This window comes from Pelophylax lessonae (genome assembly GCF_965119305.1).
Source record: "Pelophylax lessonae genome assembly, chromosome: 1".
Taxonomy (NCBI): domain Eukaryota; kingdom Metazoa; phylum Chordata; class Amphibia; order Anura; family Ranidae; genus Pelophylax; species Pelophylax lessonae.
In genome coordinates this window covers 123,775,634-123,793,812 of record NC_138768.1, presented here as the reverse complement: position 1 = coordinate 123,793,812, position 18,179 = coordinate 123,775,634, and the positions used below count along the sequence as shown (strand labels likewise).

Sequence of the window (18,179 nt, the reverse complement as noted above, 5' to 3'; positions counted from 1 at the left end):
GACAAGGAATCTCCAAAGTTCGGCCCTCCAGCTGTTGCCGAACCCCATAAGGCATTGTAAAACTCTGACATTCACAGACATGACTAGGCATGATGGGAATTATAGTTCCTGAACAGCTGGAGGGCCATAGTTTGGAGACCCCTGTTCTAGACAATAATATTCCTAAAAGCTCAAAATGCAAATATAGGAGGTGTGGCCATGGTTGGGCCCCTCCACCTCATAGGCCCAGAAGAAGTTGCCATCCCCGTTTTCCTGCACTGACCCATAGTAAGCATTTAAATTAAAAAGATGCATTCTGACTGGATGACCGCAATCTGCTTAAAAAACTGCAATAAACACCTGAGAGGATCTAGCCCTTACTCTCCATTTCAAAAATTTTCAAAACTTTTTGTCTAAAGTTGGAGATTTTCCAAAGGCCCCTTCCACACTTGTATGACCTGAAAGTCATGCCAATTTTATGGGACTTTGGCGCGACTTCGACGCGACTTTAAGCAATGCCTGTGTAATCTTGAGGTCTATGAACCTCAAGTCGCATCAAAGTCGGACCAAAGTAGTGGTCTACTTTGAAGTCGCTGCAACTTGGAGCCGCACAGATATAAATGATACTCTTTGGAAATCATGGGGTATGAGTTGTCATGTGAACTTGCAGTACCAAGTTGCAGGACAAGTGTGAAAGGGGCCTTAACCTAAATATACAATTCATTCTAGTGACTTTTTTGGGGAGGGTAATAGACACTAAAAGCCATACAGAGAATTAGTATATGTATAAACAGCTGTTTGCACTATTTATTTACCAGGATCTGGCTCAGTAAAAAGTGACATTGGGAAGTCCAAACTAGGAACCAGATCTTACATGGAGTTAATATTTTTCCCATAAAGGTATTTGCAGTTACAGTTGCAGCAGAAGCAGTGCTGCAATTACAGCAAAGATAAATTTCGCACAGCTGTGTCTCTTATCAGTTATCCAAAACACTGTCTGCACTGGAAAGCGCCAAACCTGTACATGACACAGTCAGCGGCAGACTCGAATCTGTCAAATCTGTAAATCAAATCTGTCAAACAATGACCCCATGTATGGGAACCATTGAAGAGAAGCAGAACATTTCTTATAATTACAGATATGCACTGCGGTTAGCATCATCTCTGGCTCTCCCTGTGTATCTTTAAATGAGCCCTCAACTGCAGGGGGGATTCCAGGCAATAAACATTTTCCCAGTAATGTGCTATAATACTAAGCTAAATGATAACTAAAAACATAATTTCCATCAGCAATTACCAAAGCAGCTCTTTATAAATATGCTTCACTCAAAGTAAACTTCACACAATTGTATTAAAAAGTATTCACAAAATATAGTAAACCGAACAAATATAACAGGATACTACCTACAATTTATTATTTTAGTTTAGAGTGGGGGAAAATTATAATCTCTGTCGGTTTTTTCTTTTTTTTGCTTACAATCCCATCTATGTTCCATGCAGAGTTTTCCATTGCAGGATAACTCCCTGTTGGCTGCCTGGGGGTCTTTGTTTCCATCCTTCTTGGTATTAGAAAGTAACGTTACTGGTAATACATAAATTGTTAGATATTACTAAACTCAAAACATTTGTCTGATTTTTCCACCTGAGAAAATTATTTTTCATGTGCATTCGGCATATACTGTGGGTATCCAAACTCTGGAATACCTTACTAGAGCCTACTGCGAAAGATCACTGGCACCACACTCTACATGGTTGAACACCACTGACCATGCACAGATAACAGAATATACTGTATAAGTACTCAGCAGTTTATCAAGAACAACTAAAGCAGGGTATACACGGACAGTTTTTCTTTTGTTCAAGTTGAATAAAAAAAAAAAAAAAAAAAACCTCACAGATCCAAGCAATGTGGATGTGGACAAGCAATGTGGATACAGAAATCTCCTCTGCCATGCTATTGCATTCTCACAGTAGAGACTCCCCCCATCCATCTGATTACATAGATCAGCACTGCAGTATTGACTAAATGCACTAATCGAATGCTAGTTTTCCAGCATAGACGTGCACGGGGAGTGTGCTAGGTGTGCCTGGGCACACCCTAATCACTGTGTGCGGTTCCGATTCCCCCTATTGCCTGGGCTTCCCCCAATGTTGCGCCACCCCCAGTGAACACATTCACTGTGTTCATTTATAAATAGAGCACAGAAAACTGTGTTTACTATGCTTCAGCTTGTGAATGAACAGGAAGCCGCTCAGCACATAACACTTCCCATTAATTCACTGTTCAGTGCAGTTGAGGCTGCAGAGAAAGGCGTGTGTGTTTCATTCAACTTTAGGGTGCACACCCTTATACAATAGGCTGCGCACATCTATGTTTTCCAGCATGGCTGCTCGACAGAAGACTGGCTTCTGTTAAACAGACAGGTGTACACAGCAAAATTTGTCTGGATCCTGCTGAACTGGATGATGTTCAGTCCGTGTATACCCAGCTAAGGATAATTTGGAAATTACTGATAATATTAATAATTATAATAAGATCGGAAATCCTTGAAACATATAGCATTCTCCTGTATAGCGAGCTGCCAATGCAATTCTATATCAAACTGGCATTGCCTGGATGTGAAGCCAGATTGGTTAATGGAGACTAAAGCCTCGTACACACGCAACGATTATCGGCCGACCGATTGTCCGACTTTTGTCCAAGTTGTGTTTTGTTGGTTGGAATGTGCCTAGACTGCACACGAATTTTCTCGGCCAACAAAATTCTACTTCAGAAGTGATGTCATGTGTTGGTTTGCTTTCTTTGTGTTTTTTCTTCACTGAGCACGCCCAGACTTGCTCATCAGATTTTTCCCTGTCGAAATCTGTACTGACTGCACGAAAATCGGCCGTTGTGTTGACGGCCAACAGAGTCTGCACACCAGATTTTTTTCGGCTGAAAAGTCGGAGTCGGTTGTCGGAAGCATCATACTAACAAGCCGGAAATCGGCAGATCGGACGTTGGCCGTAAATTCCCTGCCAATTTTCGACGCGTGTGTATGGGGCATAAGTCCAGTTGTTTCTTTTACTGTCTGTACTACTGGAACTTTCAGATGTGATCATACATGTGTCCTAAATGACTCCATCTGCTCTACCAGTCAGCTGCCATTTAAGTAGATTTGAGACAACATCATATATATGTATTTCTCCCATGGCCTTTGACAACTTAAAATGTTTCTGGATGTTTCCAAAGGCATTGTAATAGCATTGCATGGGCCACATCCATGCAGGTGCAGGTGCATGGCATGGGCCTAAATGCAGACAGTGTGCCATCTGGGCCGTGCACCAGCATCCACAAGGATGTAACATTGTGAGCAGTGGCTGTATTCATGCAGCCTCTGCATCCCATTTTACATCAATGGGAGTGCCTGCACAGGGATACATGGAACACCTGTGCACCCCCATGTAGGTAAACACTGCCCTCACATGGGCGTACAATGTACTACACCCCATGTGAACAAGGCCTAATACCGCATTGTTCACTGCCATGGATATTTCACCATCACGTTAGTGAATAACAGTGAAACCTATGTACACAAACTTGATGTATTCCAAAAAGTGTCCATCTGACCCTGTGTAATTACTTTATCCAAATATAGACTATAAAAAATTACCTCCTGTGTACAAGAAAATGTAAAGTGTTATGTTATCAACTTAAAGCATCAAATACCTCTTCTTTCTTTTTCAGCGTGGATTCTAATTCTTGTATTGTCTGATTAAGTTCTGTTTTATGCGTCTGCACTGCGTTCGCTTGACTGCTGAGACATTCTAATTCGCTCACCTGTGTAAAGACAAGATCAAAAGGAATAATTATCCAAGAGAGGAAGCAGATATACCGCTCTACAATCTGAATATTGCACTGTACTTTCATAGAATGCTTCACTTGGAGCTGTTCTCAGTCCCTCGGCGCTAATGTGCTAGTTGCTTAAAGGACTACCAAACATAAAACAAAAGATGCTTTACATAACAATTCAACATTCATAATAACTCAATACGCATAATAATATACCCATAAATTCCTCAATCCCTAACACTATCTACTTGAATATAGGGTGCTTTCATTTCCTAAACTTGACATGTACTTGCAATGTCAAGGGTTAACCCACCCACACCTTCCTATTGGCCTTAATAGGAAACAGAGGAGCATCTGTCTGGCCTGTTTTCTATTTTTTTTAAAGTTGGAGATAAAAGGCTTTAACCACTTAAGCCCCGGAAGATTTTACCCCCTTCCTGACCAGGGGGTATTTTGCGATTCGGCACTGCGTGATTTTAGCGGACAATTGCGCGGTCGTGCGACGCTGTACCCAAACAAATTTGACGTCCTTTTTTTCCCACAAACAGAGCTTTCTTTTGGTGGTATTTGATCACCTGTGCTATTTTTTGATCATGGGCTATAAACAAAAAAAGAGTGACAATTTTGCAAAAATAACAATATTTTTCACATTTTTTTATATGAAATTCCCCCCAAAAAAATGTAAAAATCAAAATTTTTTTAAATTTTTGGCCAATTTGTTTTCTGCTATGTTTGGTAAAAAAAAAATCACAAAAGGGTATTTTGATTGGTTTGCGCAAAAGTTATTGCGTTTACTAAGGGAAAGATTTTTGTCATTTTTGTTGTTTTTTTTTGTTAACGCATAATAGCGGCGATCTGCGATTTTTTTGCGGTACTGCGACATTGCAGCGGACAGATCGGACCCTTGACTGACATTTTTGACACTTTTGGGGGTACCAGTGACATTACTACAGTAATCAGTGCTATACATATGCACTGTTACTGTAAAAATGACACTGGGAGGGAAGGGGTTAACTTTATTGGAGAGGGAGGGGTTAAGTGTGTCCCTAGGGGCGTGTTTCTAACTGTCATTGGATGTGGCTAGTGGTGTAATAGCACAGATCAACGGTCCTACATAGCAGGACTGAGTGATCTGTGCTTTTACACAGGGGAGAGTGACAGGCGGCTTTGTTTACACTAGCCGCCTGCCTTTCTCCCTCTCTACCCGACGATCGCGAGTGACCGGCGGACATCGGGTCAGGTACGAGCCTCCGGTGGAGCGCGCTCGCCCCCTATTCGCTCCCAGGTCAGTGACGTACCGGTACGTCACTTTGCCTGGGAGGGGATGACCGCCGCCGTATATAGTCGGGCGGCGGTCGGCAAGTGGTTAAAACCTGAGCCAAGGAGAGGCCTGGGAGAAAAAAACTGTGAAAAGCCAAAAGTGGGCCGCGTCCTGGGGTGGAGAGTGAGGCCAAGCATACTCATCAGAGAAGCTCTACATGACATCCAAAATCTGCTCTGCCCTCTGCTGATCATCAGAGACACCAAGGGAGAGTAATCTGGGGTCTGTCTGTTTCCCAGGTCAGCAGCTTGGAGTCAGGCAGTAGACAAAGTTAGACTCAATAGACGCTTAAAGTTCATGCCGGACATTATTCACTCTGATCCAGTAGGGTTTTTCCCCTCCAGAGAGTGGAGAGACAACACCTCTAAAGCCCTGGCTCCAATACAGCTTGCCCAGTTTAGGTCGGTCCCTCTGATGTTACTGTCCACAGATGCTCAGAAGGCCTTTAACCCGGGTGAGCTGGACCTTTATGGAACAAACCCTGGGCTTCATCGGCCTTGGTGGTAGGAAATCTGCAATATAAGAGCACTCTAAGTTCTGAACTTCTGGGTTTCTTTCGGAAATTTGTGCATGCACTATCTGGTGCTTCTGTTTTAGTCCAATTAGGTTTTTAGAACTAACACATTTACTTTATGGTGGAGATGTGAGCCGGCTAGGAACATTCAAATTCTGACATATTCTTAACAAACAGTAAAGGTTAAAGCTGACTATTTGTTAGGAATATGTCAATACTTGAATGCCCAAAGCCTGGCAACAGGTGACTTTAGGCCTCGTGCACTCTGGTTTATTGTAAATGCTGTTTCCCTGATGGCTCCATGTCAGCACAGCTGGGGACCTAACTCATACATTTGAGAACACCTTGGCGTTCCTCTTTTTACTCTTATGTGCAGGACCTAGGCGTGCTCCTCGACCTGGCTGGTCTAAAAGGCTGGCTGTCCATCCATATGTGTGGGTTTAGGCTGGATGCGGTCCCTGGTACACTTGCTAAATGACCCATATTCCAGGGAGCTCTTCTGCAGAGGTGGGGGACTCGAGTCACATGACTTGACTTAAGTGAGACTTAAGTCACCAGTTTGAGGACTTGAGACTTGCTTGACTAAAATTAACAAAAGACTCGACTTGACTTTGACTTGGTATTCATGACTTGAGACTTGACTTTGACTTGAGACATATGACTCGAAATGACTTTACTTTTTTAAGTTATTAAATATTTGCATTTTCTCAAGATGTGTTAAAGCAAAATGAATGTGCCTGTTATGTTTCTGACACCACAGTCACTTAAAACACCTCAGTGTGTTCAGATTTTTAAGACACTGACTGTTTAACAATGGAAATACTTAACACGTTTTTAGTGACTATGGTGTTGAAACATGACCAGACAAAGGATTTTGAGCTGTTTGGGCATTCTAAGTGTTTTTTTAATATGCCAAGCAAAAATCTCTAAGCAGTTTTGTTAATGTTGAAAATAAAACAAAACCTTTCCTGACCACTGACTTTTAACTGATTTAAAGGTCAAAATTGGGGTAGATCAGTATTTTGACTTGATTTGTGACTTGACCAAAATAAATGACTTAACTTGACTTGCTTGACTTCTAGCAGGGACTCGACTTGACATGCTTGCTTTTCGACACAGTAACTTGGGACTTGCTTGAGACTTGAAGGTTAAGACTTGAGACTTGCTTGTGACTTGCACATGTGTGACTAAAGCCCCGTAAACACGTACCGATTGTCGGCCGAACGATCGGCCATCTTTTGTCCAGTGTTGTTTTGTTGGTTGAAATGTGCTCTAGACTGCACATGAATTTTGTCGGCCAACAACAACCAACTGCAGAAGTGATGTCATGTTCTGGTCTACTTTCCGTGTGTTTTTTCTTCTCTGAGCATGCCCAGTCTTGCTCATCTGGCTTTTGTCGGCCTTAATCTGTACTGACTGACAAACAATTGGCCGTTCTTTGTTGGCCAACAAAAATTTTATAGCCTGCACACCAGATTTTGTTCGGCCGAAAAGTCGCAGTCGGTTGTCGGAAGCATCATACTAACAAGCCGACAATCGGCCAATCGGACGTTGGCCGAATATTAGCTTTACTCCCATGTCTGCTCTTCTGTACAAAACCATGTCCTTGTGTCCTGCTCCCTGTAGGGCAAGGTTTGCTTCATTACCACATGGTGTTTCTCAGGGCTGCGAATAGAAGCTGCAGTATCAGCCTCGCCCTTGCAGTAGTTAACCCTATAGGGTTTATTACTAAGTAAGCTATTGTATACTGCATTACCTTTTTGTTTTTAGCTGCTTTGTTAAGAGTCAGGCAAACCCTGTGAAAAGGTTATCTATTCTGTCAATGAGCATCTCAGATTTTTCCCAAGCATAAAAGCCCAATTCAGGCTCTTCAAAAAAGAAGATGCGAATGAACATGACTGTATGAATCTTGCACTGTTCAAGCAACCAGAGATGAGGATGATGACACTTAACAGGTTGTCACATTCATTAAACAAGTGGCCAATACACTCACAAGGAGTATTTCCATTCACCCTGTGAAGGTATTATATGTTCTAGCAATAAACAGTCTCATGGCCTTCCCAGGCAAAACAGCTACTTCAGACTCTCCAAGTGGGAAGATGCCGATGAACTGAACATAACTGTATTAGTCTTGCTTTGTTCAAGCAACCAAAGATGAGGATGATGACAATTAAAATATTGTCACATTCATTAAACAAGTGGCCGACACTAAAAATTTGTATTTCCACTCATCCTGTGAAAGGGTTATATGTTCTGGCAATGAGCAGTTTCATAGCCTTTCCAGGCAAAACAGCCCTCTTCAGAATCTATAAATAAGAAGATGCAGATGAGCATGACTGTATGTATCCTGCTGGTTCAAGCAGCTGGGTATAGAGACGATGACACCTAACAGGATGTCCCATACAATAAACACATTGTCAATATACCCTAAAGGAGTGATTTACACTCACCCTTTGAAAGGGTTATCTGCTCTGGCAATGAGAGGCCGCCAAGCCATCCCAGATGAAACAGCCCTCTTCAGAGTATCCAAGGAGGATGATGAAGATGGACATGACTGCAGAAATACTGCTTTGTTCAAGCAACCAAGAATAAAGATGACAACACCTAGCAGGTTGTCACATGAGGCTAATACACTCTAAAAGAATGTTTCCACTTACCCTGTGAAAGGGTTATCTATTCTTTCAGTGAACAGTCTCCTAGTCTTCCAGGAAAACAATCCCCTTCAGACTCCTCCAAAAAAAAAAGATACGAATGGGCATAACTGTTTAAGCCCTGCTGGTTCAAGCAGCCAGGAATAAAGATGTCGACACTTAACAGGTTGTCACACTCATTGAACACATGGTCAATACATTCTAAAGGAGTTGCCTTCACTCACCCTGTGAAGGGGTCATATATTCTGCCAATGAGCAGTCTCAGAACCTTCTCAAATCAACCCTTGCCAGATTCCGCCAAAGAAAATGTGGATGAACATGGCTGCATGATTCCTACTTTGTTCAAGCAGACAGTGATTAAGATGATGGTGACCAAGTTGTCACAATAAATTAAGCATGCAGTCAAGACACTCTAAAGGAATTTCTGAATTAACCTTCTAAAAGGGCCATCTATTCTGACAATGTCCAGTCTTTCTTTCAGGGCCATTAAAACTGGTCTCAGAGCCTTCTTAAGCCAATCAATCCTCTTCAGTCTTTTCTGAACAAGAAAATGAGTACGACCCTTGTCCAGGTTTTTAAATCCTCCTTTTGTAAGGTTGGTGAAATGCCTTTAAATAGAAGCAAAGCTGTGGAAGTATTTCAAGTGCCTCCAAAGGATGGCTGGAAAATGTGCTTATAGTGACTGAAATAAGTGCTCATTCTACAAGACTGGAGCATGTTGTCACAGCAGGATGTCAAATTATGCCCTTTTTAACAGGAAGGTGTCCAGGGTTTGGGATGGTTTGGGTCGGCGTGTCACTTATAAGATTTGCCAGACATGATCTCACCATTAAAAGATGCTGTGGCCTTCAAGGGCATACTCAGTCATTACATTGTTCTTGATCTTAGTAAACTAGAAAGTAAAGCCTAAATTAAGAACAGTCAGTTTGGCTTCCTGAATCTAGATGGACGTCTGTTGCATTAAAGGAGACTGAAGTTCAAGAGTCAGTTTCCACACTCACTCCAGAGAGGTTAGCTTCCGCATTTCTGGCTGGGAATCCAGAAAAAACTGATAAACCAGCACATAACTCAAGAATTCTCTAAGAGCTCCATTTTCTGGTAATTTGGTAGCTCCTCTTTGGACAAAGGTACAACTTAGGTGATGGACGTGTGGTCCATCAAGGCAAGCATTTAAGTCCACATTTGGGAGATCTTTTATCCTTCATGTCTCAGATTGGGCCGCAGAAATCACCTCCCTCTAGGTAGGCTCAGTTGAACTCTCACTCCCTTTCAAGTCGGGTTTCTAGACCAGTGGTATTTAGAGGGCCTAGGTCAGAAGATATGGATTACGCCCTATATGAAAGTGAGCCTAAACTTGTGGTTGGAGAAGCGGAATCTTCTGCGATGTCATTTCCTTCTCACGACCTAGTGACTGGTGGTGCAGTCAGGCACCAGCAAAGTAGTTGGGAAGCCCTATTTCAGGAGCGATGGGCTCAGGCCCAATGGCTTATTTCATGGGTCCAAGATTGTGTTCAACATCCTGGAGTTGAGGGTGGCATTTCAGACTCCCCAGCCTTTGATCCCCTCATGCACGGTGGACCTGTTCTGGTGAAATTAGACAACACAGTGACTGTGGCCTATATCCGCAAACAAGTGGGCAGTCACAGTCTCTCCTTCCTAAAGGAGATTTCTCAGATTCTAGAGTTGGTCAAAGTCAATCTTCTGCAGCTATCTGCAGCCTTTGTGCCCGGTCAGAAGAATCTTCAAGCCAACTATTTGTCCAGTACAATCCTGAACGACAATAAATGGTCCAGACTGCCCCAAGTTTTTGGAGAACTAACGGAGCTTGGTCATTTCTTCCAGTGGTAAGCCTATTCACATCCCCAGTCACCACTAAGTTGCTAAAGTTCTATTCTATGGTCCAGCACCCACAGGCAATTGGGATGGAGGTGCTGAACGCAGAGTAGATCTCCAAAACAGCGTATGCTTTTCTGCTGCTCCCTCTGATTCTCAGCCTCCTGCTGAAGCTGTGGCAGGGGAAGGTGACAGTTCTGGTGATGATCCCAGATTAACCAAAGGGGAATTGGTACCCTCTGCTCCTTCTTTTGAGTGTGAAGGATCCAATTCCTCTGCCGAGAAGATCAAATCTTCTCCAAAGTCCCATTTTGTCCATCACCCAACAGGCTCAAGCTTGAGTTTTGAGAGGCAGAGGCTAATAGATCTCAGGTGCTCTGTAAAGGTTGTGAATACTGATCCAGGTTTTACACTGGGCTCTAGTCTTCTCAAGTCTTTTACATTGTGAAGTTTCTGCAGACGGGGCTTGATTTAGGTCTATGCGTAAGTACACTATAGGTCCACATTTTGACTATCTCTGCCTTCTCTGGCATACAGTGGGCATCCAACACTTATACTGTTCTTCAAGCTGCAATTTGGTTGATACCTCTCTAAGGGATTGTTGTTCCCAAAGTTGGATCATTGGTGTTGGACTTTTTTGCGTCAGGTGCCTTCAATCAAAGTGGCCCCCTGTGGTACCTCTCGCTGAAAACTGCTTTTCTGGTGACAATTATATCAGCCACAAGAGTGCCTTGATATGGAGCCACCAGGGAAAAATTAAAAATTGAATGCCAGATTTTTTTTTCCTTTTCCTTTCCTGTCGAGCTCCATGTCAGCACAATTCCCAACCAGCTAGGAATGCTGAGGCTGCAGGTGGGCTCAGATTTATGAGTTAGGTCCTGGAAGTATGGGGGGGGGGCGGGGCCAATGTCCCAGCTGTGTTGACATGGAGCTCGTCAGGAAAGGAAAATTGTGGTATCTGTTATTCCATTTTCCATTTTATCGTTACAGCGTTACAGTGTTAATGCATCTAAGCCACGTTTTTTTCAAATGGGTTTAAGAAATTTACCCACATTTGGCATCTGGGTGTTTATTTTATTGGTCAGAATTTTAATTTATTCTGGTCAATTAAATTAATAAATGCTCAAGTGCCAAACGCGCCTAACGCTTAGGCGCGTTTAGGGTCTTTTATGCCCAATAGCTCCTCTCCTGAATGTGATTCTTCTGCGTTCAGAAGAAGAGCTTTAACTGTCTCTAAATGCTGCTGCTTCTAAACTCCTCTAAAAGCCTATGTGTGCAAAGACACATAGGCTTTTATTGAAGTGCTTTCAGGTGCTTAGGCAAAAAATGCCAAAACCTAAAAAACATCAGTTTAGGAGCAGCAGTGTGCATGAGGCCTTAAAGTGAAGCTTTCTTCTGTTATCAGTATATACACACTTTTCCCTGCTCTGCTGCTGCCAGAACTAGGAAAATTAAGCCTTGCAAGCTCCAAGCTCTAATTTGGCAGGTCTCATGCAGGGTTAGAAACTCCATCACCAGCTCCATGTGATAGTGCTGGACTAAACAGGAGGCACCCAGCACTGTCACATGGGAGTGGGGAGTATCTCATGTGCTCTACCACACCTGGAAGTTTTTGGTATTTCACTTTATCTCGGGTGGCCGAATGGAGCAGCAGGTTAGCAGGAAAGGTAAGTACATGCTGCCGGGGAGGAGAAGTGGCTCTTTAAATTTACTTTGCATAGTGAAATTATAAACAACAGAAAGAAAAGCTCTTTGCCATGAGAGAACAGTGGATTGTTCCATTGCCGACCTGTTTCTGAACATGTTAGTTGCCTGCCCTCCATGGTCCTTACCCTGCTTTTTTACCAGTTCTCACTGACCCCAAGTAAATACACAGATCATGAGATCGGATTTCACTTGATACATGCTTGTTCTGGACAGTGACCCACACGGTCCAAAATCTGGAGGCCAAGCAACTTGCAATTACAAAAGAGGGTAAGCAATGATAATGTCTTCATATCTCTCTCACCTCTGGGTTGAACTCATTATTCTGTATCTGTACCCTCATACCAAATGATACAGGCTATTAACTGTATATGTACTGATATACAATGCACTTTTGTATTAAGAAACAATCTTTGAATGTACTGTATATACCATTGTAATTTTTGTTTTCAATACTAAGATTCAATGCACTTCCCCTGAGGAAGAGCAAGGCTTGAAACGCGTCAGTAATTCAGGCATTTAGTTATATCGGTTTTATATATATTAGTTATATTCTATGTTCTTGATAAATTTGTCTTGACACTCTATTTGACATATACCATTATCCTAACGAGATGACCATAGGGTGATGATTAACTTTTCAGCCTGTGTACATGTTTATTGCATAATTCACCTTGACAATAATAAAGCTGTTTATTCTAATCATTTGGTTGTTTGTAAAATGTGGCCCCGCTAAAGTCCCCTTTACCCATTGATTTCCTTCTATTCATAGTAATATTGGGATGCTGGCACCATGTATAGTCTCAAGCCACACCGTCTTATTTTACATTTTGGAATGCAAACTTTCTTTTAGGCTCCATGCACACTAGTGTTTTTCTAAGCGCCTAAAAGCTGTTATTAGCATTTTTTTCTGCTCCTAGAAGCTAAATACTGTTATCCTATGTGTCCATGCACACTGCTTTTGGCTATTAGCATTTTTTGAGCTTCAGCTTCTAGGAGCAGAAGAAAAAATGTTTGTAGAGTTTCATTGAGCATTTTTTCAGCAGAAAAAAAATCTGAATGCGCCTAACTGCTTCTAAATACTACTAAAATCCTACTAACAGCTTTTTTTGTACTTTTTATATTTTTTCTTTATGTACTGCAAAAAAAGCTAATAAAATGCTAATGCTCCTGGAAGCTTCTAAATGCTTCTAAAAACTACTAAAATGCTACTAGAAGCTGGCACAAAAAAGGTTTGATCAGCTTTTTTTTTTAGCTTTTTTTGAGCTAATGAAAAATGCTAGTGTGCATCGAGCCTTAAGCCTAGCTATGCAAGTAATAAAAATCAACTGCACTAGGGGTAACAGAGTCTTCACTCTACAGCTTTAGTACATGGGAGACAAACAGTGCATGCCAATCCATATGGACACAGCAGACAATAAAATATTTGCTGCATGTCCTCAGCTGCCAGTCGGGGACATGATTCAGTGTTAGTAGAGGACATCGGTAACTCAGTACTCACCCGCTTGTGGAGACGCTCTGCTTCTTCCTGATATGCAGCAAGCTGTTGTTTCCATTGTTTGACATTGGCAGTAGACTCCAGCAAGGCTGCTGTGAGCTTGGCATTGTTTCCTTTAAGTGTGGCCAGTTCTGCTTCCCAGTGCTTGTTGATCGCAGAACTGCTAGAAAAGAAAAATAGACAGAATATTCAATACAGCCAGCAATAGTAAAATACACATTTTATATACAGAAAGGGATAATATGGTGAGTACTTCTAGAAACAATTTTATAATCCTCTATGTTCTAAAGCATGTTAATTAAAAATTTACAACACAATGAAATATGCATCTGTTAATTCACTTTGTTTTATATCACTACTATTGTCAAATGACATCAGCTAAAGCAAAGAAAATTGTCAAAGTGTTTTGTAAACCTAGGAAATGAAAAAATAATAAAGCATATCCTTCTATAGAGCAGTGGTCTCCAAAATGTGGCCTGCGGGCCGGATTCGGCCCTTTGATTGCCTTTATCTGGCCCTTGGGGCACTATTCCGCTCACCGATTCATACATTATTCCTTCCACTGTCCCCACCGATGGTGCACTATTCCTTCCACTGTCCCCACCGATGGGGCACTATTCCTTCCACTGACCCCAACGATGGTGCACTATTCCTTCCACTGACCCCAACGATGGTGCACTATTCCTCCCACTGACACCAACGACTGGGCACTCTTCCTCCTGCTAACATGAATGATAGGGCATGATTCCTTCCACTGACACCAACGACTGGGCACTCTTCCTCCTGCTAACATGAATGATAGAGCATGATTCCTTCCACTGACCCCAACTATGGTGCACTATTCCTTCCACTGACCCCAACGATGGTGCACTACTCCTCCCACTGACACCAACGACTGGGCACTCTTCCTCCTGCTAACATGAATGATAGAGCATGATTCCTTCCACTGACACCAAGGACTGGGCACTCCTGCTCCTGCTAACATGAATGATAGGGCATGATTCCTTCCACTGACACCGACTGGGCACTCTTCCTCCTGCTAACATAAATGATAGGCCATGGTTCCTTCCACTGACACCAATGAAGAAACATTATTCCTCCAACTGACACTAAAGATGGGGCAGTATTTTTCCCACTAATACCAATAATGGGTCGCTTTCCCTCCCACTGATGGCAACAATGGGGCACTATTCTTCTTCCCACTAACCACCAAACCTGAGGCATTGTTTGCCCTCACTGACACTAGGATGTTTTCCACTGCCGCTGGCCACAGTCTGCCCCCCCCCCCCTGAAGTCTGAAGGACAGTAAACTGGCCCTTTGTTTAAAAAGTTTGGAGAGCTCTGCTATAGAGTGTACCTGCCTTGATCCAAAGCACTGAGTGTGATTTCTGTCTGCTCTGTCATTCCTTGCTATCTGCATCAGTCACTTCTGACAGCATTTTCCAACACCAGACAATCCTGGGAGACAGCCCCTATAAGACAGGGTAGAGGAAGGATGTATCTATTGCCTCCACTCAGGTCTCAGATTACACTCAGCTCTCTCCTGTGCAGTGTGTGACCTCAGGTCCCCAACCCCTGCTTTCTGACACTCAGAAATGCTTTGTGAAATATGTGTTTTAGGGGGCTGTAGAGAAAAAAGGCTACAGATAAACAGGTACTGTTTGGAATTATTTGGTTTTCTGCAATAATTTCCCTCAAAATGGGATCTGATCCTCATCTAAGTTACAACAATAGACCAACTCAATGAATTTAAGCTGATAATACACAAAAAAAAAATCAAATTTCTTGTATCTTTTTTGAATATTAACCACTTGCAGTACTGGCCAATTCTGACATTTCTCTCCTACATGAAAAAAACATTTTTTTTGCTAGAAAATTACTCGAAACCCCCAGACATTATATTCTTTTTTAAAGCAAAGGCCCTAGAGAATAAAATAGTGGGTGTTGCATATTTGTATGTCACACGATATCTGCACAGCGGTTTTTCAAATGCCAATTTTTTGGAAAAATTACACTTTAATTAATTTTATTGCACAAAAACACAATATAATACCCAACTGTTTGGTAAAATATAAAAGATAATGTTACGCCAAGTAAATAGATACCAAACATGTCACACTTTAAAATTGCGTCCGTCTGTGGAACAACGACAAACTACAGTACCTAAAAATCCCCATAGGCGACACTTTTAAAACCTTTACTGGTTACCAGTTTAGGGTTACACAGGAGGTCTGGAGCAAGAATTATTGCTCTCTCTGACATTTGCGGCAATAACTCTTAGCTTATGCATTTGTGCGAGAGCATGGGCAGACGAGGGCACTTTAACATTTTTTTTATTTTAATAAAATAAACATTTTTTACACTCATTCGTTTTTTTTACCAACTTTATTGTCATCACAAGGGATGAACAACATCCCTTGTGACAGCATGGGCCATAAGGGCCTCTATATGGAGAGATCTGGGGTCTTTTAGACCCCAGATCTCTCCTTTGGCCTCCAATGCACCCGATAAGACATAGATTGGTCTGATTGGCTGCTTCTCTGGCTGTTAACACAAAGCCAAAACTGGAAGTGACAACATTCTCATTGCTTCTATTTCTGACTTCACATCAGTCCCTCTCACTGTGTGCCCAGGGCCAGATGCCACTGATGGCATCCTTACCAGGTTACCCAATCGCTTGGGAGAGACTAGTAAAGGCTGTGCGGATTACTTTAACCTACTTCGAAATCGCCAGATGAAAAAAACTGGTACCTCAGTCATCGCTGAAGCGATGACTGACATATCACCCTTCCTATTCAGTGATGTACTGGTACATCACTGGACAGGAATTAGTAATACATTCACAGTGCTGGAGTAAAAAATAAGTAAATCCTTGAAGTTAATAGCTGTTCAAAACCTCCTTTGGCAGGAATGAGTTCAAGCAAGTGCTTTTGGTAGCTCTGGATCAGACCTGCACAATGTTCAGGATGCATTTTTGACAATTTCTCTTTACAAAACGTCCTCATCTCAGACACATTTGTTTGGTGTAAATGGAAGAAAAACACAGAGCGCCTCTAAGTGCAGTATTTAATGGTACGATAAAAACACAGATACTGTAGTAGTAACTCACATATAAGTGTATAATATAAGTGTATAATGTGTCTGTACTACTTAGGCGGGGCGGAGGCGGGGCAGAGCACGGCCTCAATACAATACATACAGTACAGCTAACTGAGAGGAGGCGGGGCGGAGGCGTGGCAGAGCACGGCCTCAATACAAACAGCTCAGCTCCTGTGTAATAATGCGAGATTTCATGCCATCCCAGCACCCCCTGCGAATCGCCGAATTACTTAATCGCCGATCGGCGGCCGGACGCGGAAGTGAGGAGAGGATGAATAAAGAAGAAAATAAGGTATTTACTAGCAAAAAAAAAAAAAGAGTTTCCATTGGTAAAAGTAGTTTTAAAGGGGATTACATACATCTAAAGTTACTAAAATGGGTGGAACTCCATTTTAAGGTATGGGCTCTAACTTGGCCACTCCAAAAGGCACATTTTCTTTTTGTGAAGCCAGTCTGATGGATTTACTTTGATGCTTAGGGTCATTGCGCTCCTGTATCACCCAAATTCCACTAAGCTTCAGCTGGGGGACAGTCACCCTGACATCATACTGTAGGATATTTTGGTAAACTTGGGAAATAATTTTCCCCTCTATGATGGCAAATCGTCCAAGCCCTGAGGCAGCAAAGCAAGCCCAAATCTTGATGTTCCCTCAACCATACTTCACTGTAGGGATGTGCCCTTTTTTACGCCATACATAGTGCTAAATATTCTTTCCAAACAATTCAACTTTTGTTTCATCAGTCTACAAAACATTTTCCCAATAGCATTGTGGTTTGCCTAGGTGCTTTTTGGCAAACTTCAGGTGCGCAGCAATGCTTTTTTTTTGGGAGCAGCGACTTCTTCTGTGGTATTCTGCCATGGACACCGTGCCTGTTTAAAGATTTACGTATGGAAGACTCTTGAACACGCATGTTTTCCAATTCCAGTGATGTTTTCAAGCCTTTAGCTGTTACTTGTGGGTTGTTTTTTACCCTATTGAGGATTCTGTGCTGTGCCTTGGGAGTTATCTTGGCTGGGCGCCCGTTTCTAAGTAGCTCCTAACTCCACCTCCATACTCAGTTAATTAAATGGCCTGCAGGTGTGCAAACTACTGACTTCAATTAGCTTTCATTGAAATAATTTGTTTTACTTTTTCCTACAGCAATGTGAATGTTTCACGGGTGAGTTTGATAAAGACATGAGAAATTTGATTTGTTTGTGTGTTATCAGCCTAAGCGCATTGTGTTTGTCTATTATTGTGACTTGGATGAAGATCACATCTGATTTTAAGGTAAAGTACTGCAGAAAATACGTTCATTCCAAGGGGTTCTTGCTACTGAAGATAGTAAATAAAGGAGGAATGATCACTGTAAATAGCAGTCTACATGTTAACAGAAAACAATTTCTACTGACCAACATCCACTTTGAACAGCGAGGAATATGATAAACCAACTAAATCATATTTAAAATATATTTCGAAAAAAAAATTGATACAATAAAGTTCTTTAGGATTTAGACCCCTTTTATGATTTGTGCATTACTCCAAGCACACCTTCAATAGCTTGTTTTAGGTTTCCAAAATTCTGGGCACAATTTAGGAAAGGATATCGCATGTGTTTACTGGTCACGTGACCACTTAACGTATGTGATAATGAAAATGTCAATTCACTATCGCCCGTATGCAGTATTTAGCGGAAACACCAAAAGCGTTAGTTAAATACCACATACAAAGGCATTAAAGTCAGTTCACAAAAGGAAATAAATAATT

At 42.0% G+C, this 18,179-nt stretch overlaps 1 protein-coding gene across 3 annotated transcripts in view; it reads right to left on the bottom strand.

The window, feature by feature from the left end:
- The window catches only part of HOMER1 (homer scaffold protein 1), a 206,228-nt gene that overhangs the window by 16,151 nt on the left and 171,898 nt on the right, over nucleotides 1-18,179 (bottom strand). For 2 of the 3 annotated variants that reach the window (XM_082243794.1, XM_082243795.1), the window contains 2 exons: nucleotides 13,336-13,495; nucleotides 3,689-3,799 (listed from right to left, as the gene is read on the bottom strand). In XM_082243794.1, coding sequence (XP_082099920.1) covers nucleotides 3,689-3,799; nucleotides 13,336-13,495 — 271 coding nt within the window. The remainder of the gene's footprint in view (nucleotides 1-3,688; nucleotides 3,800-13,335; nucleotides 13,496-18,179) is intronic. The other variant, XM_082243796.1, reaches the window with a different exon arrangement.